Genomic DNA, 24,967 nt, shown 5'->3' with positions numbered 1-24,967 from the left:
GAATGTAATACATAGCTGACCTCGTGAGTTTTTCAAAACACTATTAATAGAGTATTTTTTTTAATTAGTACTTATATTGAGTTATCAAGTTTGAAAGTTACAATACTGCCGTTTCCTCTTATTCTCATTTTTACGTAAAAATAAATTTTTAGTGCAAAAACAAAAATAAGAGGAATACAACCTCCAATCAACAATTTGTTAAAAGTTTGATATATTTTTACTTTTTAGATACGATAATTTTTTTTATATTATGCCTTTTAAAGCCGATTGTTTCATCTTCTAGTAAAGTTTACCTATTAGGTAAATAACAAGGTTTATCCAATCACGTGCGCGGATTTACCAACAAGTAAACTTTACCGAAAGATGGAACAATCGGCTCTTAAAAAGTTAAAAAGATAATTTCTGAGAAACAAAAAGTATACATGTATATTTAATAAGTTTATCAATATTATAGCAGAACGCTAATAGAAACATATAATGGTAATTATTAACAATGATATTAATTTTTTACAATTAACGCAACAACCACAATTCACTCGCAAAAAGAAAACTTAAAGACACTAAAAAAAAAAAACAATTTCTTTCATTACAAACGAATTGTCATTTAATTTATTAAATATTATTATTTGCGCCGCTTACTAAGATATGAACTATAAAACAACATTAAACGATTAATAATTACAAACTGTACATTATTTACAATATTGTATTGAAAAAAATTCATTCGTCAGTCCATCGCGTTATTCGGACATTTCTTCTTCGTATGACCTGCAAAAAAGTACAAAATGAAAAATGTATAACGTAAAAATATAAATAATGATACAGAAGAAGGGCTACGAGCCTAATAAATTCGTTTAATTTAAAAAAAAAATACAAAACAAACAATTCGACTCCGATCAAGTCATTATCAATGTTTAAAATATATCGGTTATAATACATATATAATTATTAGTGTGTTCGAAAATTCTCTGTATTTTTCTGTCCTTGACCAACTACTTGTAACATAAATTTCATTGTCTTGATAAATATGAAATTCTTAATTGGAAAAAGAATATAGTAAAAATATAATTTAGATATGATGACAAATATAATTGAAAACATAAAATCTATTTTTAACAAAGTTAAGAGAGACAGAAGAGAAAACATGATTTAAAAAATTAGTATCAGTGCACCCCTCGCCTTGATGAAGTGAACGGTATTCCCAAAACGTCAGCATTAAGAATGAAGACACGGTGATAACCCGCAAACCTTCTGGTATAATTGATTTAAAAAGTTCTTTAAATATTATACCTTCTAATCCGCAATTTCCACACTTTCTCTTGCCTCCGGTGGGTCTGGGTCTTTTAGGAGCACTACCTTTTTGTGGAAACTTGTTTCGAGCTCTATTTCCTGTTCCTCTTGCAGTGGAATTGCTCCAATCCGTATGATTATCGTCAGCATCATTCTCATCTGCCCATTTAAAAAAATTACAAGTGGAACCTACACCCTTGGGACATCCATAAAAATGCCGTCCCTTATTGGGGCCATCTTTGTAAACTGTTAACCTACGGAAACATGAAGATATTTTTACATATATTAAAGAGGGAAGCGACGCTGTTAATTGGGAGCGAAGCTGTTAATTGGCAATACTAATCAAGATTTCAACTTACAAATTAATTATTAATTAACATTAATATGTGGTCAGTAAAAAAAATTTACCATTCTTTCTGGTTGAAAATTTTACTTACTTTCGAGCGGGCTGATTACAATTGCACATAATATTATTCATAGATGGATTTCCCCAATCGTTATTAGAAGTGCTAGCACCATCGTTGTTTCTATTCCAACTAGATTCCCAAGAGGAATGTTCGTTCGTTGTGTTAGATTCGGCGCTGTCAGATCCCCACAAGAAAAAACTGCAACCGCTCCCCTGCGGTTTAGCACATTTGTAAAACAGACGTCCTGGAATAGTAAATGTTATTAAAAGCGACTACACGACAAATCACAAATTTAAATGCGATTGTCACTCACCTTTATTTGGTCCCTCTTTTCTAACTGTTAATTGGATTGCAATCTCATGACAGTGACACATAATCTCAGCATCATCGTCTGTATTACCCCATATATCTTTTACATTGTTCGTATTGTGAGGATTTCTGAACGTGGATTGATTTGCTCTGTTCCCTGGATTGTTGAAATCAGAATTAATCCAAGAAAAATGATTTTCTCTATTGTCCGATGTTGTATTTCTATTGATAGTACTTGGCCTATTCGAGCTATTCGGCTGAGAAATATTAGAATTCTGGTTTTGCGTGTTTGGTCTTCTGGATGTAGCAGAAGTTCCGATCAAGCTAATATTGTTATTTTGTACAAATTCTGTACTGCTAGAAATTGGCTGGGTATTTCGTGATTGAGATGTACTTGAGGTAGGTAGAGATGTATTTGAAGCGGAGCTTAATATATCCCTTGTATTATTATGAACAGTATAATTCGCTCTTCCAGTTTGTTTAATACAATCTTCTTTAATGTTTAACATTTCGTTAAACGTAGTGTCACAGCCTATACAAGTTGTATAAGAGGTACCATACAAAGGTATCACATTCCTGACTAATTTGAATTTTAATTTGCGTATATTTTCTGTACACTAAAAATATTAATCGTACATACATTTAATAATTTACGAAAACAAATATATTTATGTGAAATACGCTGCGAGCAAAAATTTTATATTTACCAGATTGCATGTTTCGTTTAGAACTTCCACATCCTCTACTGCTTCTGAAAACCAAATTACATTGGTACATGCTGGATATCCCAAACAGGTGATATATTTTCCTCTGCCTTGTCGTCTCTGTTTTAAAATCATGTCAGAACCGCATTTTGGACATTTAAATATAGTAGTAATCATTGGAGCAAGTTGTGTTCCCTCGGTTTGGAGAGGTCTTTCGTCGAGATAGTGTGCTAAAGAATCGTCTATCAAATTGGCGCGTTCTATAGCCACTTGGAACACTTCGCGATATTTATTAATTTGATGTTGTAATACTTCATTCGGGTCTTTTTGACGCTGGCATATCCTATAATAATAAAAAATACAAAAAAATTATACACACATAATTATACAGATATCCATACAGAATAATAGTGAATTAGGACGCACTCGTACACGCTCGTGCATATTAAAATCGTTATGTACTAATTTAATCTAAAATAAAACGAAATGTGTAAATATTTTAAATAAATGTTTTAAAATTGCATAGAAATAGATTGAATTTTAACCCATTTCTATATTTATATCAAACAATTACAAGTGAAAATTAAACTGATAAAAATAGATCAAATAATAGAAAGAATTTATATTAAGCACATCTTTACGTCAATTATGTGACATTAATTAATGTGTACTAGCGTGCACTGCGTGCGTTTAATCGAATTTGCTATAAGACATTGTCTAATGATATATTAAGTTGGCTTACAGTTGTAAATCTTTTTCTAGATCCGCACGCAAATGTGGCTTGGACATTTGGAAGCCCATATTATCATAACCCATAACTAAACCAATTCCCAATTTGCCTGGCATGAAATGTTGAGTATCCGTTAAGCCCACATATTGCCTGGATTTGATGGTATCAATATGCTCAGCATGTGTAGCGTCTGTACCAATACCGTGTTTGTCCATCAGTGCGATCAGCTCAGCCTCAGTTAATAAACTCGGTGCTGAAGTTTTCTCTTCCACCATATCAATACTAGTTGGTCGGAAAACTTGCTGCTGCTCGTAAAAGTGAATCTGTTTATTGTTCCATTTCTCATATATGTACACGTCAAGATAATTCGTTGCTATGATTTCAAGACCGTTAGCCATAAACTTCTCTCCCGCTATATTAATTTCTATTGTTGTTTCTCGGCCCTCCGCATTCTTCGACAGACAAGCCAAAAAATGTCGAACCACAAATTCGTAGATCTTAGCTTCGTTTCCTGTTGATAAATTGCAACTGATTAATGTAGCCTTAACGATAAACCCTTATAGAAATTTAATATCAAAAGATGATTAATTAATTATTGAATATTAAAAATTACTAGTTTTTATTCTTTTACTGAAGATGGACACACACACACACACACACACGCACGCACGCACGCACGCACGCACGCACGCACGCACGCACGCACGCACGCACGCACACAACAGATATTATAGATTTCTATAAAGGAAGGACAAACACTATGAACGAACCATGCAAACTGTCGGTATACTTCGTAGGATGAATAGGAGGATGCGCTTGATCGCTCTTTTTCCCTTGTCTGGGAGTTATTCCAGATTCCAGTAAATTTTCCGCAAAGTTACCCCATTCCTGATTGTTTACTTGTTGCTCTACTAAGGATCTTAGATTCAATTCCTTTGGAAATATATTTGTTTCCGTGCGTGGATAACTAATAAAACCTTGGGTGTACAATCTTTCCGCTATCCTCATTGTCTCCTTTGCGTTTATGCGTAACTTACGAGAGCCTTGCTTTTCCAGTTCCTGAATCAATGATTTTTGAAATAAAATGTTAAATATCTCGCAATATCTTAACTTAATTACTTACAACAGTATCTAGCGGTAGAGGTCTCCATTTGCTTTTTGGTTTGCATGTTACTTTCTCCACTGTAGCTTCCGGCTGTTCCAAGCATATGTCCAGAAATATCTGACAAGGCACTTTTTCGAACAATCTTACCCTGGCCCATCTGAATTCTACAGATATCCCTTCATGATCGTCCATCACTTTTAGTTTCCAGTATGGTTCGGACTTAAAGCGATCAATGGCAAGGAACCTCTCGACTACAAATCCAAGCGTTGGAAACTGGCAACTTCCGTAACTGATAAGCAGATCTCCAAGAGTGTTGGGAAACACTTTCTGCAATCTTAAGGTTTGAAATCTCGTGAACGCCGCACCTATCAATATGTTTACCAATTAGAAGTTTATAACGGAAGTTATAACAATCATTCCAATTAACAATATTTAATATAACCAGTACCAATTCGTAAATCTAATTCGCTTCTTACATCTACAGCATCGCTCATCGCCTTATCTGGCTGTGTCAAAGTTTGCAAAGCTCTTTCAATAGACGGTCTCGTAATTTCTGAGAATTTTGCTCTACAATATTAAAAGGATATATAAACCTTGTTGAAAATGTGAAAAATAAAGAATAGTCGCATTCAACAGAGAAAACTAATCAGTGAAAGCTCAGTCATCTTTATATGATTGATTCTTGTCTTTAATTTTTTTGCTAAACCTAATAAAACCAACCAAATATTAAAGAATCATTGAGTGTATCTAATGATTAATTTTCTCTGTTAAACACAGATAAAATTGTCATCAATTACCTATATATATGTATATGAGGCTTGACTGCTTGGCAGACCTGAATAATCTCAAAACCTATGTTCTCTCCTTCTCTGTCACAATCTGTCCAAATAATCAATGTATTACAAGATCGTACTTCTCGCTCCAAGGTTTTCTTAATATTTATATGACTCTCTTCTAAGCACTGTTTAGATACTGTAGCATCAAATAAATTTAATGGATGACAGCTGTGCCATTTGTTATAGCCTCCTGTAAATTCATGACCTAATAAGTGGCCAGACACAGATGTCATCACCATTTGACAGTTTTGACCCCATAGTTGCACATTAAATTCAAAGATTTTGTTGTATTTGGAGAAACCTTCCCTCTAAAAGAAACAGAATCATTAATACATGTTTCTATCAAAGTAAGATTAATTTTAATTTTAATATAACTTACTTTTTATCTGTCTCTAGTTGTAAGAAAAAGATATAAAGAATAAATTAAATTAAAATTAAAATTAATCTATAATAGACATAATATATTTTTACAGCTCCCTTGATTCATAAATAATAACTATATTAAATATAAATAAAAAATATATATTGAATAAATATACATATACAAATGAAATTAATTGTAAAAAAAGTAAGATAGTAACTTGATGATAATATGATTCCTAATCTGAATAATATATTAGGTGTAGTAAAAAAAAATTATTTTTGCATGAAATCTATTGGAAAAATAATGGATTTCTTTTTACTACACCTAATATTTAACATGGCAAGATCTGAGCCAAAATGCAAAACCATCAATGTAAGAAAATCAATATGGATAAGATTTTGTCTGAATGATGCTCATAAATGCTTTACAGTTCGTAAAATCTTACTTACATTGAATTTTTTACATTAGTGGTTTTGCATTTTGGTTCTGGAGCTCAAATTGGATAGGCCTGAGTTAGATAGAAAAGAATAATATAATGCAAAAATGTTACATTATGATATAATTCTAACAAGTTGTAACTGATACAAGATAAAATGTGATTAAATAATGAGAAGTAAATGATAATTAAAAATGATTACAAAGAAAACACTCTATTTATATAAAGAAATAAATATTTACCCTTCTGCTGGTTCCATGCGATAAATAACCAGCAATATTTTTAGCAGCATCAGGTTTTTCAGCAACATTGAGAACCTTCATGATGCTCTTTGAACAATATTGTCTTAATGAACAAAACACATTACCAGGATTGTTGCTAGACAAGATGCTGGCTTTGTTTTTCAAATTATGATAAATCGTACAATTCAATGCAATGGTATACGACTTAAAAAAGGCCATTACATGATTCTGGCATTGTTGACAATTTCCCGCCTCGAAGGTTATAAATTTGCTACTTAAACATTTCGTTTTTTAATAAATGCAACAGTAAACAATGTATCAATTCAGGATTTAACTGCTCTAGTTGTGTTATCGAAATAACTAAATCGACAGGAAATAAACATCCGCTTCCATTTTCTATTGTATAATTTTACACAGCTGTACACAGCTGTATATATACAGCTTGTAAAAAACGCGTAAACACAAAATTTCACTCCAAAATTCTGTTTATAAATCGATACGTGCACATGTGCCGTGTGCAATCAACTCTTTTCAAGACTTAAGTCTAGTTCACACTAGGCGCGATGAGCGATACGCGACGAGCGATAACCAATGGGCTCATTCAGCGGACTCAGCAGTTGAGTGAGCGCTCGCTATTATTGGTGTATTCTTCCAGATCTAAAATTCTGATTGGATGATCTAAAAGAATACACCAATGACAGCGAGCGCTCACTCAACTGTTGATGCCTGTTTCTACCAATGCAGCTTAACTTTATGCCAGGTCTTAATCCCAAGATCCTAAAATTCAACCAATTAAGCTGCCAGTTCTAACCGAAATTTGTACTCTATTGGCTGAATTTTAGGATTAAGTCCTTAAGACCGAAGCATAAACCAGGCATTATAGGATCTCTAGCACTAGATTTTCCAGTGGTAATTCCTAGTGATTTTGCATTGTGTAGGCTTCGGGCATGAGAAATTACTAAATTGCAGAACGCAAAAGGAACTTGGAGTTGGAGACAGCGAAAAGTGCGGACGCCCTTCGTTATTTTTTGCATAATAACTACCGATCCGATGTGGATTTTTCTCAGAACATACACGGGTGGGTATCAATTGCCGTGTATCGCATTACAATATTATGTCATGTTACGTCATTGTCGCGTCTCGGACGAATAGTCGGACCAAGTCAGACCATTGCTTGCGCAAGAGTCGTAACACGTATATGTACATACGTACGTATACACGTCAGGTTGCTTGTTTTGTCGCGACGGATTGTATTTTCTTCTCTCCTTTGATCGGTCCGACGATCCAGAGCCCAAAACGCGATATTTCGGATATTGCAAATCACGATCATTAACGGTCGTTTATATGCCTATTGTTTTCCTGGGAAAGAAAAGGTCACGGAAACCTGACGTGTCATGTCACAATGAGCGTCGTGTCGTTGAACGATCGTTCTTGTCTCGTGTTTAATTTGCATAATTAATAGGCACGTAATTACGATTATCGTCCTGGTGAAACTTTCTCGAAATTTTTATACGAATTGGAACAGAGAAACAAAGTCTACATCTATCGTTAGAATTTTTTATATATTTAAATTCTGAATATTCAGAAATTTCTCATTCTATAATTGTTTATTAAAAAATACCTTAAACTTTTTTTATTAGAGTATGTATTTTGTTTCATAATTAATGCTGTATTATTTTTTCCTTGTTATTCTACATATTAAACAAGGATAAAATAATACATCATTATATATTATACATGAAACAAAACGCACCCTAAGATTTCATCAGAGATTATAGAATAAGGATTCTTAGAAATCTTAGAATATTTTTTTACAAATATAGTTGCATATTTTTTGAATATTTTAAAAAATTTGGTTTGTTGTTTATTTATGACTTAAATACTTAAAAAAATTTTGCTGTAATCTTCTGCAAATTATCAGTCTATATAGAATTATAAAGTCTAATTTTTATTGTCAAAAGTTAAGTATTTTGATGTAAAATGATAGTGTTAATAAATACTACCTTAGCTATAAGCCACAAATTTGTAACACACCTAAAATTTGTTGCATTTTTTGAATGAAATCCAGTAGTATGTATATAAAAGCATAATAAAACTAACAAAATATAAAAATTGTAAAAATATTTTTTTCTCAAAATTATTTTTAATATATTTTTCTTTAGATTTAGAATATTTATATTAATTTGTTGTGCTTTATATTTATGACCTTTGTAAAAAAATATGAAGATTATATTCTTTCTGAGTCTTCAAATTTTTGTTTCAACTTTTTCTTTCAAAATTTCACGAACGATTTGTTAATGTGTTGATAACGCAACTTTTGTTATAAAATGAAAAATATTATAATTATATCTTTTTAAAACTTCCATATTTGTTAACAATGTAATGTAAGATTCATGGATATTTTGTGTTTTCAGCAATAAAAGACCGCTTCTGACTTCCCTTGCTTGATACATAGCTGTTTTTAAAATACCAAACATGACGGAGGACATGTTAGGTGCAGACATCTGTAGGGTCTGTCGATCCGAAGGCCTCGCAGACAGACCTCTATTTCATCCCTGTATATGTACAGGCAGCATTAAATGGATACATCAGGAGTGTCTGGTGCAGTGGATGCGTTACTCACGCAAGGAATATTGCGAACTCTGTGGTTACCGATTTTCTTTCACACCTATATATAGTCCAGACATGCCGCGGCGTTTACCACTGAAAGATGTCATAGGCGGTTTATTCTCAAGCATCGTTACTGCTGTGAAATACTGGTTACATTATACACTGGTGGCAATCGCATGGCTGGGAGTTGTCCCATTAACTGCATGTCGCACATATAGAGCTCTCTTTAGCGGGCCTCTCGATTTAGTTCGGGTAAGCGAAAGAAATGCAAAATGCCATATTAGATTTATTGTATGATAAATTTTTCAAACATGTTAACATGTTGGCTACAAGATAGAAAGATTCTTGAATTCCTTTAGCTAATCAAAGAAAAGTTTGTCTTATGATAAATGAGATGCTAGCATCAAATTAGAGAATGAAATTTAAATTAACCAATTAGGAAAAAAGCAAACCAATATCAAGTTTAGTAAATTTTTTGTCAAAAACTGCTGTGAACTAGTGTTATTAATATATCTATTAATTTTTTCGTGTAGGAAAGTTTGCAACTTAAAAATTTAATACTAACATATTTAATATTGAAATTATGTATTTGCAGATAATGTCGTTACCAATGGACATGCTATCCACCGAAAATATATCATCAGATGTGTTTCATGGTTGCTTCGTAGTTACTTGCACTTTGTTCGCATTTATCGGTTTAGTATGGCTACGCGAACAAATTTTACATGCAGGCGGCCCCGACTGGCTTGAAAGAGATGTACAACTGCCCCCAGTCGATAATCCTCCACAAGCAAACGCACAACGACCACAACAACCTCAGGAACAACGTGCTATGCCACAAGAAGTCCAAGACAACAATAATGTCCCGCCTTTCATTGATCCACCTATTCCTCAAGAAGGAGAATTACACAATGAAGGTAATTTGACAAGATAAGCTAGACTCTTTCAGACTTTTAAAAATGATAATGTTACAATACGACAAACTTTATCATAATGCAAAGTAATAGTAATTTCTTACCTTACAAAATTTCGAAGGCACTGAAAGGCACTCTATACTACTTTCAATACCCTAAATAAGTAATTAATCATCATCTAGCAGTATTAAATGGAATTTTTTTGTTTTATTTAACCAAATCGTAGATCAACGTCCCATATATCGAGAAGCGGCAGGAAACTTGGCTAATAATCCACGAATTGGCGAACCTGAAGATCTAATTAGAGATGTACAGGCACCAGATCCTCCCGTACTACCTTTTCCAATCAGACTTGAACTCGTAGAAGGTGGATACGTAAATGCCGCAGGACAAGAAGTGCCGGTCGTAGTAGGACAGGCACAAGGTGAAGCCGAGGAGGCCAATTGGAATCCTATGGAGTGGGACAGACCAGCTGAAGAATTAACTTGGGAGCGTCTCTTAGGATTAGACGGATCTCTTGTCTTTCTTGAACATGTCTTCTGGGTTGTGTCCCTAAACACCTTATTTATCATGGTAAGTTTATATTATATATAGGATGTTCCGGAAATTGTAGTATAACTGAAAAGGAGGTAACTTCTTATGTAAAAGTAAGTCAAAAAAAGAATAAAATTTATTCATATAGAAACAAGAAAAAGGAAGCCAATAACGATTAAAGCTGGATCACAGTGCTTATTATAATTATGTATGAATTTTATATACTGCGTATGTAGTCCCCCCATAAATCGCGACGTTGATAGTTTTTCAGCATTGACGCATACATACTTACTACCGCAGTAATATTACGAATTTAATTGATTAACAATTTTTGATGCTCATAGCATCATGGATCTTAATAGTGTTTTGAACATATTAAAATCTGAAGATGATAAATTAAAATTTCGTATTTAAAATTCTGTAAATAATTAAATCTTTAATTCTTATATATTGCGAACAATATCATGTAATTTTGACGTTTCATCCCGGTTTCCACAAAATTACGTGATACTGTTCGCAATATATAAGAATTAAAGATTTAATTATTTACAGAATTTTAAATACGGAATTTTAATTTATTATCTTCAGATTTTAATATGTCATTCAAAACACTATTAAAATCTATGATGCTATAATATATAAGCATCAAAAATTGTTAATCAACTAAATTCGTAATATTACTGCTGTAGTAAGTATGTATGCGTCAATGCTGAAAAACTATCAGCGTCGCGATTTATGGGGGGACTACATACGCAGTATATAAAATTCATACATAATTATAATAAGCACTGTGATCCAGCTTTAATCGTTATTGGCTTCCTTTTTCTTGTTTGTGTTTATCACTTGTACGGTCCTAGAAAGATTTTAATATTTATTCACTATTTTTTACTATGATTTCCAAAACCTTGTATATGTACGATTAAACGTATTAACTAATATATTTTTCTTTTTTACGATAATATATATTATGTAAAACTGATTTCTCTTTCCTTTGTTTACCCTTCGTAATGTATTTTTCAGGTATTCGCTTTCTGCCCATATCATATCGGACAGTTAACGATAGCAGGATTGGGTCTGCAAGAACATGCAGCCGCATCACATTTTGAAGGCTTAGTGACCACGTTGTGCGGCTACTGCGTTATTGGAGTTTGTCTGGTGGTCCTTCACACTCTTGCTGCACTATTAGGCTTTCAGCGTTCCCAGCGAATCTTAGGACTTTGTTACGTTATTGTCAAGGTCTCTTTACTCTCTGTCGTAGAGATCGGCGTACTTCCATTAGTTTGCGGCTGGTGGCTGGATATTTGCTCGTTGGCAATGTTTGATGCTACACTTAGAGATAGAGAATCCTCGTTCAGACTTGCTCCTGGCACATCCATGTTCATCCATTGGTTAGTGGGGATGGTTTACATATATTATTTCGCATCGTTTATTCTTCTCTTACGTGAAGTCCTGCGGCCCGGTGTTCTCTGGTTTCTACGAAATCTGAACGATCCTGATTTCTCCCCTATACAAGAAATGATACATCTTCCCATACTGCGACACGTTCGCCGATTAGTCGCGTCTGCAATCATATTTGGCACGGTGATTTTACTGATGTTATGGCTACCCGTGAAAATCCTAAGATGGGCTTGGCCAGGATTTTTACCCTACACTGTAACTGTACAAAGCGAAGCTCAGGTAAAACAAATAACAATATTTATTTTACTCTTTCCTATTGTAGTGGTTAAATAAGTTAATATCTTTAAATTCTAGGTCAGCGAGCTTTCGTTGGAGCTGCTTCTGTTGCAAGTGATCCTTCCTGCATTACTTGAGCAATCGCACACGCGCACATGGCTGAAAGCTCTAGTAAGAGCATGGTGTCGCGTGGTAGCGTGGATGTTAGATCTGCAATCGTATCTTCTACGAGATCAGGCGGATGATCCGGGACCAGCGGTAATTGAGGAACCGCAACATCCGGACTTGGGCGCTGCGCATCAAGCGCTACTACAGAGGGAGGGACCCACGGGATTTCAACCTTATGTTAGACCACGGTGGTTTCTCACAAGATTGGTCGGGCTTCTATTTTGCGTTTGTATATCTCTCGTGATCGCCAGTCTAGTCGCTATGACGTTGCCTGTGTGGCTGGGACGTAGAGTGATGGCACTGTGGATGGTAGGAGCACCTGCTCCGTCGCCACCTGTATTGCCGCCTACATTAACTGGATCTGGTGAGTTGAAGTTATTCGTTTCTCTAAGTCATCCTTTTTATAAACATTTTTTGTGCAATCATTTTAAGAGAGAATATTCCGCACGCGCGCATGGATAAAAACATTTTATCCTTATTTTTGGTGAATTTTTATACATATGTGAATTTATGTATACATATTCATATTCAGTTCTATAAACTGCGCGCAAATTTAATTTTTTGTGTTGAAACGCAATCTTAAACTGAAACTGTGATAATAATATACTTAACAAGTAAAATTGAGCAATTTAATGATTCTGATACTAATAAAAAAAACTTTTAAAAAACTAGAAAAATTATTTAAAAATATTACCTCAACCAAGTAATACTTCGAACCTAAATACGTGTAAAAATTCACGAAATATTATTAAACATAAGGCCAATATTCATAATTCATTCAATATTTAAAATGTTAAGAAGTCATAATTAATCAGAGCCATATTAGCATCTTAAGATACTACTCAAGATAATTTTGAAATAAAAACAGACTATGAACATCTAAGATGTACCTAACAACTAGGACGAATAAGCATTTCATATTTAGTTGTATATACACATGACATTCAGTCTAATGTCATTTAATGTTATATAGTTATATATTTATTTTCAAAGATTTTTATCAATTATAATATTTTGCTTTTCTTTTAGACGGCGGCGAGACTGTGGGTTCTTTATCCGGAAGAGTACACGAAGTATACACAATAGCCTGTGGGACTTATGTATGTTGGGCCGCAGCTCGAGGCTTAGCATTGGCGTTCTCCTGGTTGCCACGTGGTCGAAGAGCCATCATAGACCGGATCAAGCATTGGGCAATCTTGGCCGTGAAAGCTTCAGTAGCATTCGTGCTGCTCGTCGGAGTCATACCGCTCCTATTCGGTCTTCTTCTTGAATTAGTAGTGGTAGTTCCATTACGTGTCCCATTAGAGCAAAATCCTATTTTATTCATCTGGCAAGATTGGGCCTTGGGCGTACTGTACACGAAGATAGCTACCGCCATAACGATGATGGGACCAGATTGGCGAATACGTCTCGCTATAGAGCGGGCCTATAACGAAGGAATAAGGGAAATGGATTTAAAGTTCATCATCAAGGAATTAGCAGCTCCCGTTATATGTTGTTTTGGCCTCGCTCTCGCGGTTCCTTATGCCGTGGCCTACGGAATAGTTCCACTTCTTGTGACTAATCTGCAAACCCAGATTCTTATCGCTAGACGTCTATATCCTTTTCTTCTTTTAGTAAATCTGGTCTGCGCAGTTATTTGCTTTCAGATACGTCAATTTAAAAAGCTGTACGAGCATATTAAGAACGACAAGTATCTTGTGGGGCAAAGGCTCGTGAATTATGAGCATCGTAACAAATCGCAGACCCAACAGCATTCATCACCAAGATCGAGCTAACGGTGTCAATAGGCATAATATTGTTACGGGCGGAAACGGATTAGGATTAGCTTCGTGTACATTCTTTAAGATTTACTTACTGATTGATAATTTATATTATATATATATATATACATATATATAGTCATGGTTTTATTTTTAATATTATAATTTATTAATGTAAAGCGATACCGAATAAATCAAAGACTGTTATAGTATCGCTTTTTACTCTGATGCTTGATAGTTTTAACATGTATCATTTATCTTGATTAACAAACAATGAATGAGATTTCATTCGCATTATTTGCAGCAACGAAGGATGACGTAAGGTTATAGACCTACGATAGATATTGAGAAGAGAATTTTACTCTTTGCTATAAACTCCGAAATTCTGACGTAGTCCAACTTGTACCTATTCTATAATTTCTTGATGTATTCTTCAAGTAACTATCACTAACGTGTCGTTATGTAAGAATAATATAAAACCGTGTAACATAACGGTTAACATTATCATTAGGCAGTTATAAAATAGGTATACAGAAATATAAGGTATAAATGTATTACAAATATAAATGTACAGGAAACAACCTCTTGATAATTCTTTTAGATCTTAGAGAAAGAGATTAATGAAAAAAAAAAAGGAATATGAAAGTACATTGTGGTCATTGTTATCTAACATTAGATTATACTGTCGATCTCTGTGTAATAGAATTTATATAAACCTACATATATATTTGATTAGTAATTGTAATCAAATATTTTTGCTATAGTCTCAAATGTTTGCAAATTAATTAAAGTTTCATACACGGGTTATACTTAATCACATTTTTGTTTTTATTCATGATTGATTATTTCTAATATTTATGCATAAATTACATGTAGATACCCGACAATATGGTACGTACATGTATGTACAAAATATTTACAATAAACTAATATTTTATAACAAGATAATATATTGTCCGTATATATACATACATATTTTAATATTTATTTATAAAATAACGTGAAAAGCTAGTATAAATGTATGTTCCTTTTACAAATTATTCTCACATATTTACAATTATTTAAAATTTAGATTACTTACTAAAAAAAAGTATCACATTTAGTAATCACTCAATAAATTTTTGATGCATTGTAAATAACAAGCAAAAGTCAGATATGAAATTCATTAATTTTTTTGGAGAATCACAAATTGTAAAATTTAAAGTGATAAAAATTCGTTTAAATTTATAATAAAATTAAATTGTACATGTATTATTCAAGTTTTTCAATAATAATGAAATATATAATGCATTTAATATTGTTATATTAAATATATTAATAAATTATATATATATCTCATATCATGCATATATATATATATATAAAAAAAAATAAAAATATTTACTATTTAAAATTTGTAAAAGTTAACAGTTTAAAATTTATTTTATTGCAGTCTCAATACAGCGACTCAATGTGATAATCACTGTATCACATACACTATATCATTTGTACTCTTAATTCATTGTAATCTGTAATCCTCCAAAAATACAAAGTAATAACATGGGCTATAAATCAAGCTAAGTTGTAGTGTTATATAATTGTATACTAATTATTATAAAATAAAATATAAACGTTTCGATCGCTATCAGGTCAATGACATAAAAAATTTCTAATGATTAAATGACAAAAAATTTCTAATAATTAATGAAATTTAGATTATTATAAGTTGGTTACTTCAAAATGTCAGAATGATTCACAAAACTTATACCAAGTATAACTGCATACGCATTCAAAACTGTCAGTGTATAAATTCTTCAGGAATCTTAACATAGCTCAAATTATTATATATAATGAGTAATTCATGATCCAATTATCACGAATATAAAACTAAAGAAAAACCAGCATGAACCATAAATATTACATTATACTATGTAGACAACTTTACAGTTACTTTTCAAATGAACTGTTTGTGTGTACACTGAAGATGATCTGATAGAAATCGAAATGTTTGAATTTTATTTTATAATTATTATGTATTTTATTTCATAATTCCAATTAGTATACAATTATACAGGTCTACAAACTTAGTTTATAGCCCTTTATTGTTATTACTTAGTTTTTAAGCCTCTGTTTAATCTTATATACAATTAATATTTCTCCATGTATATACATGGGTGTGTGTGTGTTTGTGTGTATATATATACTATATATATGAATATTCATAATTATTGAAAAATTCTTCGTCATATAATAATTTCGTCACAAATAATATAGTTGATCACTACAAAATCAATTAGAAATGGTATAAATCTGTTTACTGTTGCGGTGGGGGTAAAAGAGTTGCTTTTATATGAAATTCTTCACTAATTTTTGTTATCTGTACATGCACCAAACTAAACAAATTGATTACCTAAAATATATGTTTGTAAGATATTAAAATAACTACGTTGATTATATTTTGTTATTACTATATAAAATATTAAGATAATACCTGGACAATAGGAGGTTCTTTCCAATTAACAGTTACAGTTGATACATCATCTGCGGAATACTTCAATGTAGCATCGTTTTCTATGTCTTTGAATTTTACTTTTAGTTTTATGCCAGTGTCACAGAGAAGAATTTCTATACTGTCTTCCTTGACGCATAATACGGTAGCTATCGTTGTAAAACCGCCTGCAAGACCTACCATATATGCAAAGAATATCTCCGTGCTCTGTTCGTAAGCCAATTTCGCATTATATTTCTTCACATTGCAATTGGCTGCAATCCTATCACAAATTAAAAGTAAAAATTATTTATTGTAGCAAATTTTTATGTTATATATTTTGCTTTCATAATGCAGCATTAACGTACTCGGAACATAACTTAATCGTCCATTGTTCTGGTAAAGGTTTATTTTCAAGCGTTGCATTGAGCAAACGATGAACTATACAATCGGAATATCTTCGAATAGGGGAGGTAAAGTGCGTATAAAACGACACATTTAATGCATAGTGTTTCAAATCATACAGCGAAATGGTAGATGCACATATATATTCTGCACGCTGAAAAATTAAATTTTAATATTATTAAATTATCAGATTATAAAATTCTCTCCCTTCCTATTTATTTCTATCAATAATATTTACAAATTATAATTTTTAAAAATAACAATTCTTACTGCCATAGTCTTTGAACATAAATGTACGATAGCCATTGCAATATATTTCATGGAATCAACCGTGACAGAGTTATTTTCTGGTTCATAGCGATTGATGCTGGCCTGTAAGTCGTAAGCTGTTTCAATATTCAAATGAATTCCATATTTTTGTAGCATATCACGAAGTGAATAGAGATTGTGCTTAGGCTCTTTGTGTACGCGTAATAAAGCTGTTTCGGGAATTGCAGTATACAATTGTACGGCGACTGTCATATTTGCCAACAGCATAAATTCTTCTACAAGACTAAAATACACATTCGTAATAAGTAATCGATGATTAAATTAATTTCTTCATAATTTAAGTGATGTAATAATATGTAGAAGTCATATAAATGTTAATAATTAAAAAACTCCACCTATTGCTATCAGTTTTTTCAAGTACATGATAGTTTACAGGTATCGGAATCCCATGTTCTTGACTGAGTACGGGATCTACATCTATCCGTAAATTTGGTTTACATAATTTCAGTGCCCCATTAACAAATCGTTTGTTTTGTAACTGAGTGGATAATTTAAATAACTTGTTCACTATGTCAGATAATAACGATGCGGTATAGTCTCCTTTTATGTCTAGGAAATCTTCGGGCCAAGATTTTTTTGGGTCGTTGAGCATAGCTTGAGCCGAGTCATAGGACATTTGACAACACGATCTTATCATAGTCTTCGCGAAACGATGTTTTACAATTTTGGCCTCTGGTGTCATTTCCCAGATTACAGAAAAGGCTAAGCTATCTTTACCAGGTAATAAGGAACAAACTTTACATAGTTCCTCTGGTAGCATATGAGAAGTCATGTGTGGCAAATAAACGGTAGTAGCTCGTTTCAAAACTTCCTTATCTAATGGAGAGAAAAATTTTAAGTAGTGCGTGACATCTGATATATGTACACCGATCTGAAATTAATGGATTTGTTAGATGTCTTTCACATGTTATGGTCAAATTTAATATATCGCAATTACTTCATAGTTTCCATTGTCCAAGATTTTGCAAGAAAAGGCATCATCTATATCAACAGCTGTTACGGGATCTATCGTGAAAATGCATTCATGTCTCCAGTCTTCTCTATCTTTCATGTCAGTGTCCGTTAAAATGTAATCACTACCTGGAAGTCCTTTCAATAGGTTTTCATGATATGGGGACAAATCTAAATTATTTTCAAGTATTACTGCTGTTAGTTCCGTATTTATTTCGCCATATTTACCCACTACAGAAAGAATCCGCCTATAAATATATAAGTGTATATAACATAAGGACAATCAGTAACAACAGAAGACAGAAATGTCAATATAAGTGTATCATGATATATCTTTGAAATTAATCTTTTAAAATTGTAACATTATTTTATGTTATATATATATATATATATATATATATTACATAATGCAATAACCTGCCTACCCAAATGCACGTAGCCGTTCCCACAAATCGATATTAACTAAAAACATCATATTGTCGAAAAGTTCTGGTTGATCGCGAAATAAAGGTGGCATGGATTCAGGAAGTATCTCAACCAATGGTATCCTATGATCCCTTGGATAAAACAATAGGAGTGAATCATGTTTCTTTATATATCCGACTGCTCGTCTCGGATGCACTTTCTCTAATATACAAACCACTTTACCAGTTTTTTGTATTTCTCCACTGGGTAAAGTTCGCCATAAATTTTCAGGGTTTACACATGCCACAACTAGATCTCCTTCAAAAGCACGATTTCTATTTGGTATACCCATGATTACCAGGTCGTGTTCTTCATTACTTATACTTAAATATGCATGTTTAGCTGAAAAAGGATTTATACGGAGATTTCCTTTTACATATTGTATACCATTAGATGACTGTTTTTTTAAAATATTCTTCATTACTGAAATAGGTATATAACTTGAAAATATCTTCTTGAATGCTTTCCTCGTACTTTGTTTTTTCTTTGCATCGTTTTTTATTATTTTTTTGCTATATATTGTTTCATTATTTTTTTTCAATATATTTCCTATATTTGATTTGTTTTCTGTTTCTGTCTTATTTTTTGTATCTTGCCTTGTTAATTTCGAGTATTTTCCTTTATCATCATATTGAGTATTGACCTAATAGATAAATGATTACTATTAATAAAGCAATATAAAGCAAGTTTTATAAGATTTACTATATAGGGTGATCCACTTAACATGACCATTCCCTTTTATCTTTGCAGAATAAAGTCGTATAAAAAATATCTTTTGATAAAAGTTGTATAATCTGATGGAATACAAACGAAAAATCAATTTTTTTTTTTAAGAAAAAATTTTTTTTTAATTGATTTTTATAGTTATAAAGATCATAGTCATTTTTTAAAAAATATTATAGAATTGTATATTAATACCTTTATGCATAGAATAATGAAACAAATTAATTGTAAGCTATAAAGAAAATATGTAGTTATTTTCATAAAAATTATGCTACTTGCAACTACAAGCAATTGTGTATCTTTTTCTACACTAATTGATTCATTTCAGTCTTCTGTATATAGAAGTCTTAAGATATGAATATAAAAAATGAATAATTACAAGATATTTTATATTTTATATTAAAATATGCCAATATAAAATATAAAAAACTTTATTTTTTAACATCTCTATCTTAATACTTTAGTATGTAGCATAATTAGAGAAATCATGTTGTATAAAAAGTAACAATTCCATTAAGAAAATTTTTATGACTATGAACAATCCTTTTTATTTAAAAACTTAACATTATTTGTATTCCATCAGACTATACAACTTTTATCTAAACATATTTTTTATTTGATCTGAAAAGATAGACGAGGTGATCAAAAAAGAAAATAAACATTCTATTAACCAAGACCAATGAATGCCTATGTTGCAGAACATTTATATAAATAAGAACAATATTCCTCAAATAGCTTAAAAAATGATATGTGTTATATGTCTAACCTGGTCTTTAACTAAATTCTTAGTCTTGATTTTGCTGTTATCTGATACTGTTGTATCTTTCTTTTTTTCTTTCATGGGCTTTTTATATTTTGGTGCTATATTATGCTTTGTGTCCTTCATTTCCAATTTAGTATTCCAGGAAATCAGAGAACTGCTTGCAAACTGCATAGGATTTGTCGTATCACCTTGCATAGCACTTGAGAAATTCATAGCTTGCTTCTCGGATTTACCTGTTATGATACCATTGTGTTGTGTGTTTTTCCTTTTGGATTGGAGACTCTTGGATATCCTAAGATTACTTGCTAACTGTGCACTGAGCTCCGTTAATTCATCATAACGAGCAGTAAATGCTTTGTTCGTCAAGAAAATTGCTTTATGCACGTCACGTTTCTGATCATTTTTATGCGTGTTAGCATAACGCTTGCAGCAAGATCCACCTTTATTGACTTGCATCATAAATTTCTTATCTCTCAAACACTTGGGCACGACTGCGATCGAATGAGTCATCGACACAACAATATCTGAATCACAACTGTAATGTAGAACATAAAGAAAAGATATAGGTTACAAAAGAGCAAATCACAGATAAAGCTTGTACTTTCTACGTATGTGTCAAAAGTTAAAAATAATCTCCTGTGAACTGGACATCCCCGACTGAAAAGCCCCGTTGAAAATTTCGTATATGTTTGTCATCTGTTGCTGCCTCAAGTCACATTGAAAGAAAAAAAAAAGCCAAATACACGGTCGGTTAATTCGACACGGATGAACGATCTTCTTTTCCTAAATATTGACCCGGCAACTGCCAAGAGTCGGAGAGTCTAGTGCTACAGGTTGGAACTGAGGTCCTCTAAATCTGGGGGTAATCATTGGGGGGTAATGAACGGGTGAATAGTAACGGTGGTAACGGTGAAAATTTTGGTTAATTTTGGTTAGGTTAAAAACAAACTGAAATGGAGAATCGTACACGTCACGTGGATAACGTGGCTTATTCTCGTCGCTCATTGGACGAGACTCCCGATGCCAGCCGTGCTATTGGCAGTCCGTTTAGCAGAAACTGGAAGTCTGGAACTGACATTTGGGCCGCTTGAGGTTTGTTTGAGATGTGTCGACTGTTGACAATCGATAATATTTTTAGGTTAGACGTGATTCTTTAGAGTTGTTTAGAGTTAGAGAGAAGTGATCGCCAAAATTGTATAATTGAATCGTGTACATCGAGTTGTATATCGAATTGTGTTGCCACTGCATGGAAGGATTCGAGAATGGCTGAGATAGATATTTTTGACTATGAAGAATATGAAGAACAATTGCCACAAGATCTGGGCGACGATGTTGTTCAGGAAGTCCTCAAGACTGGCACCGATTTGCGCGAGTATTCCAGGCAGATCGAGAAGGAACTCAAGGAAGTTGAAAATAAGTCGATTCAAGATTATATCAAGGAAAGCGAGAATATAGCCAGTCTGCACAATCAGATTGCTGCGTGTGATAATATTTTGGAGGTTAGGTTAGGTTTGAATTCGCTGTTGACACATCGGATCTCGCTGACGTGTTGACATATGATTTCATGCAAATCATACCTTATTGTCGACAAAAATTATTAGTATCGAGATTCTTACGAAAATTCTGTAGATTATTTATTAGTTTAATTTTTGAAAGTATTATGATTTAGAAAATTGAATGTATAATTATAATTATAGTATTAATTTTATGATTATCCTGATATTTTATAATTATGTATGTATTAATGACTTAATAAACTTTTATTTAAAATTACAATTATTTATTATTAACATTTAGGAGAGGAAGATTAGTTTATCCATGCAAATAATAATTATGAAAAAGAATTAATTTTATGGCAATATATCAAATTGCATTATTAAAAAAATATATTTTTTTATTTATGAAGCATATAATAGTAAATTGTAAAAATACTATTCAGATCATTTATATCAAAAATTTATATTCAATAATATTGATATTCTTCAATTCTATGAAATTCCTTAAAATTGATAGTCTTTAATAATATCTTATTAATGTATGTATTAAATATGTTTGTATATTCTACTTCAATAACATGTATTTGCAAAGTAATACTACTAATCAAGCAAATTTTTTCAGGAAAACATTTAGATGCAAATTTTAATATTACTTTTTTACAGAAAATGGAGTCAATGTTGATGAACTTCCAGTCAGTTCTAGGAAATATAAGTTCTGAGATAGTTTCCTTGCAACGCAAGTCTGTTGCTATGAGCCAACAGCTGTCCAATAGACAAATAATACGAGGTCCACTTAGTCAATTTATTGAAGATATGACAGTGTCTGAGGTTCTGATTTCGTAAGAAATTATTTATTTTATAAGAGAGATAAAAATCTTATTAAATGTATATTAATTTTTATATTTAATTAAGTTCTTATATATTTACTTATTATTTTAATTTTCTTGCAGTGGTATTATGGACTGTCCAGTGACTGAAAAGGAATTTTTGATTCAGCTGCAAACTCTCAATCATAAAATTAATTTTGTGAAGGAACAAAGTTTTAAGGAAGCTAAGTCTTGTTTAGATGTGAAGGATATATTAGAGAAGCTGAAAGTAAAGGCAATGGCAAAAATTAGAGCATATTTGCTAGAACAAATTTATAAATTTAGAAAGCCGATGACAAATTATCAAGTGCCACAGAACAACATGCTAAAATACAAATTTTTCTTTGAATTTATTTTGACGAACGAGAGAAACGTGGCTGAGGAAATCTGTGGAGAGTACATTGACACTATGAGCAAGATATGTTACTCATATTTCAAGTCTTATTCATCAAGATTGATGAAATTACAGGTAGAGATTGGAAAAAAATTGGTCTTATGTAAATAAGTTGAAACATCAAATTATAATACAATTATTTTTCTCAGTTTGAAGAGAGAGCAACAAAGGATGATTTAATGGGAGTCGAAGATACAGCAGGCAGAGGTCTTTTTCATAAAATAACGTTAAAGCACAAAGGTACTGTCTTTTCTATAGATACAAGGGGTCAGGTTTTGACTTCTCAATTGGAAGCACCTATAATTGTTCCACACACCGCTTCTAAAACACGCGTAAGTATTAATGATATAACATGTTTAGTAAAGACTGAAACAACATTTAAGGATAGATTCTTGAGATCAGACTCAGGTAATTCTTAAGTATTGTTATGATTTTACTGGATACTGTAAGTATATGATATACTAATAATATTATTATAACTTACAATGTTTTCTAAATTAATAATTATAATCTTATAGTATCATTACGAAGCTCTGTTCAGAAGTGAACAATATGCTTTGGCTGATAATGCTTGCAGAGAATATCTGTTCCTGATAGAATTTTTCAAGGTCCGTAATGCACAGGCATTAGATATTTTCAATCAGGTAAGATATATTTAATACCATATATTGATTCGATAGATTTAAGTAAATATTTATATTAAGTAGAAAATATGTGTAAATATACTAAAACCAAATCATCCCTTTCTCTTGACAGGTTATGGGAAAAACATTAAATCTTATAATAAAAAATTTGCAATCATTTGTTGAGGATTGTTATGATACAATTGCTCTATTTCTCTGTCTACATTTAGTGATGCGATATCAATTAATATGTCATAAAAGAGCTGTACCAGCATTGGATAAATACTGGGAGACTTTAACAGACACAATTTGGCCTAGGTACTTGAACATATTTAAAAATAAATAATTGCAATAAAATTATCTATTTTATATCATTACAATTTGTAAAATTATATCTGCTTTTTAGATTTGAATTTGTATTTCAATTAAATATAAATAGTGTAAAAGACTGCGACCCATCAAAGTTCAATAAAGAGACTGGTCCACATTATGTAAGTATTTAAATTTAGTGGATCGTTTATAATAGCATTTAATTACTATATAATATTATAATATGTATGTTCATTGCTTACATAATTATGAATTTTAGATTACCAGAAGATACGCGGAGTTTAGCGCTGCAATTGTAAGTGTAGTCGAAGGTTTTCCCTGTGAGGGGACAACTCAATTATTGGCAGAACTAAGAGAAGCTGTGCAATGTTTCTTATTAAGAATGGCATCTATTTTCCCAAGCCGGACGCAACAATTGGTGTTTCTTATCAACAATTATGATCTGGTCCTCAGAGTATTAATGGTAAGTAGGTTTTACTTAAAAAGTAGAAAAGTGCACCAAAATTAACGTATTAACAAAGAAGTAATGGATTATATTTGACTGCAGGAAAGGACACGAGAAACCTCGAAAGAAGCGGAGAGCTTTCGGGAATTATTAAACGCGCGTTCTTCCGAATTTATCGAAGAAGTTTTGAGTCCGCACTTCGGTAGTATAATCCAGTTGGTGAAAGAAGCAGAGGCTCTGAGCGAAAAAGGTCAAATCGACGATTTGAAACGACAGGAGGGCAAAGTGTTGGTTCTAGTGCAATCTTTTACGAACAATTGGAAGCGAGCGTTAGAAGAAATAAATCGAGAGGTATTACAATCATTTCCCAGCCTAGTGCTTGGCAGCACACTAGTGCAAGGCGCAATGACGCAATTAGTACAATATTATAATCGTCTTCATAAGATCTTACCAACAAATGCGCGCACACAACTTACGAATATTCATCATATAATGGTAGAAATTAAGAAGTATAAGACGAATTATTAGGTAATTTTCTGAAGAAATTGATTACCCAAATCCTCAAATAATGGCCGGTCATTGATTATTTGCTATAAAAGAATCACTCTTATTATTGTATATAG

General features: G+C 32.2%; 4 protein-coding genes across 5 annotated transcripts; 2 read left to right on the top strand and 2 right to left on the bottom strand.

The window, feature by feature from the left end:
* Positions 1 to 633: 633 nt before the first annotated feature.
* Top3alpha (topoisomerase 3-alpha) lies at positions 634 to 6,658 on the bottom strand. Of its 2 annotated transcripts, XM_018548580.1 has the most exons (12): positions 6,424 to 6,658; positions 5,343 to 5,689; positions 4,994 to 5,112; positions 4,564 to 4,910; positions 4,211 to 4,499; positions 3,453 to 3,951; positions 2,714 to 3,053; positions 2,242 to 2,623; positions 2,011 to 2,163; positions 1,728 to 1,941; positions 1,291 to 1,544; positions 634 to 768 (listed from the first exon to the last, which is right to left on the bottom strand). In XM_018548580.1, exons 1-12 carry the CDS (start codon positions 6,640 to 6,642, stop codon positions 728 to 730), a joined length of 3,204 nt encoding a protein of 1,067 aa, XP_018404082.1. In that variant the 5' UTR covers positions 6,643 to 6,658; the 3' UTR covers positions 634 to 727. The 2 variants fall into 2 exon arrangements, with proteins under 2 accessions (XP_018404082.1, XP_018404081.1); XM_018548579.1 differs by having other exon boundaries at positions 2,011 to 2,623.
* A 749-nt stretch (positions 6,659 to 7,407) lies between these two features.
* MARCH6 (membrane-associated ring finger (C3HC4) 6) lies at positions 7,408 to 14,168 on the top strand. Its single transcript, XM_018548575.1, has 7 exons — positions 7,408 to 7,501; positions 8,838 to 9,285; positions 9,629 to 9,950; positions 10,174 to 10,520; positions 11,502 to 12,158; positions 12,234 to 12,687; positions 13,353 to 14,168. Exons 2-7 carry the CDS (start codon positions 8,899 to 8,901, stop codon positions 14,099 to 14,101), a joined length of 2,916 nt encoding a protein of 971 aa, XP_018404077.1. The 5' UTR covers positions 7,408 to 7,501; positions 8,838 to 8,898; the 3' UTR covers positions 14,102 to 14,168.
* Positions 14,169 to 16,264: 2,096 nt separating this feature from the next.
* Positions 16,265 to 20,711, bottom strand: LOC108780777 (DIS3-like exonuclease 2). The gene is made up of 8 exons (XM_018548591.1): positions 20,194 to 20,711; positions 18,665 to 19,347; positions 18,226 to 18,487; positions 17,624 to 18,159; positions 17,229 to 17,511; positions 16,922 to 17,112; positions 16,557 to 16,836; positions 16,265 to 16,475 (listed from the first exon to the last, which is right to left on the bottom strand). Exons 1-8 carry the CDS (start codon positions 20,698 to 20,700, stop codon positions 16,380 to 16,382), a joined length of 2,838 nt encoding a protein of 945 aa, XP_018404093.1. The 5' UTR covers positions 20,701 to 20,711; the 3' UTR covers positions 16,265 to 16,379.
* Positions 20,712 to 20,987: 276 nt separating this feature from the next.
* Vps52 (vacuolar protein sorting 52) lies at positions 20,988 to 24,941 on the top strand. The gene is made up of 10 exons (XM_018548592.1): positions 20,988 to 21,052; positions 21,127 to 21,689; positions 22,350 to 22,525; positions 22,637 to 23,021; positions 23,096 to 23,278; positions 23,465 to 23,590; positions 23,703 to 23,887; positions 23,976 to 24,060; positions 24,159 to 24,362; positions 24,447 to 24,941. Exons 2-10 carry the CDS (start codon positions 21,453 to 21,455, stop codon positions 24,870 to 24,872), a joined length of 2,007 nt encoding a protein of 668 aa, XP_018404094.1. The 5' UTR covers positions 20,988 to 21,052; positions 21,127 to 21,452; the 3' UTR covers positions 24,873 to 24,941.
* The last annotated feature ends 26 nt before the right edge of the window (positions 24,942 to 24,967 follow it).

Source organism: Cyphomyrmex costatus, unplaced genomic scaffold (genome assembly GCF_001594065.2).
Source record: "Cyphomyrmex costatus isolate MS0001 unplaced genomic scaffold, Ccosl1.0 scaffold733, whole genome shotgun sequence".
NCBI lineage: Eukaryota > Metazoa > Arthropoda > Insecta > Hymenoptera > Formicidae > Cyphomyrmex > Cyphomyrmex costatus.
Note: the sequence above shows the minus strand (reverse complement) of the source record. Positions and strands in the feature narration are given on the sequence as shown.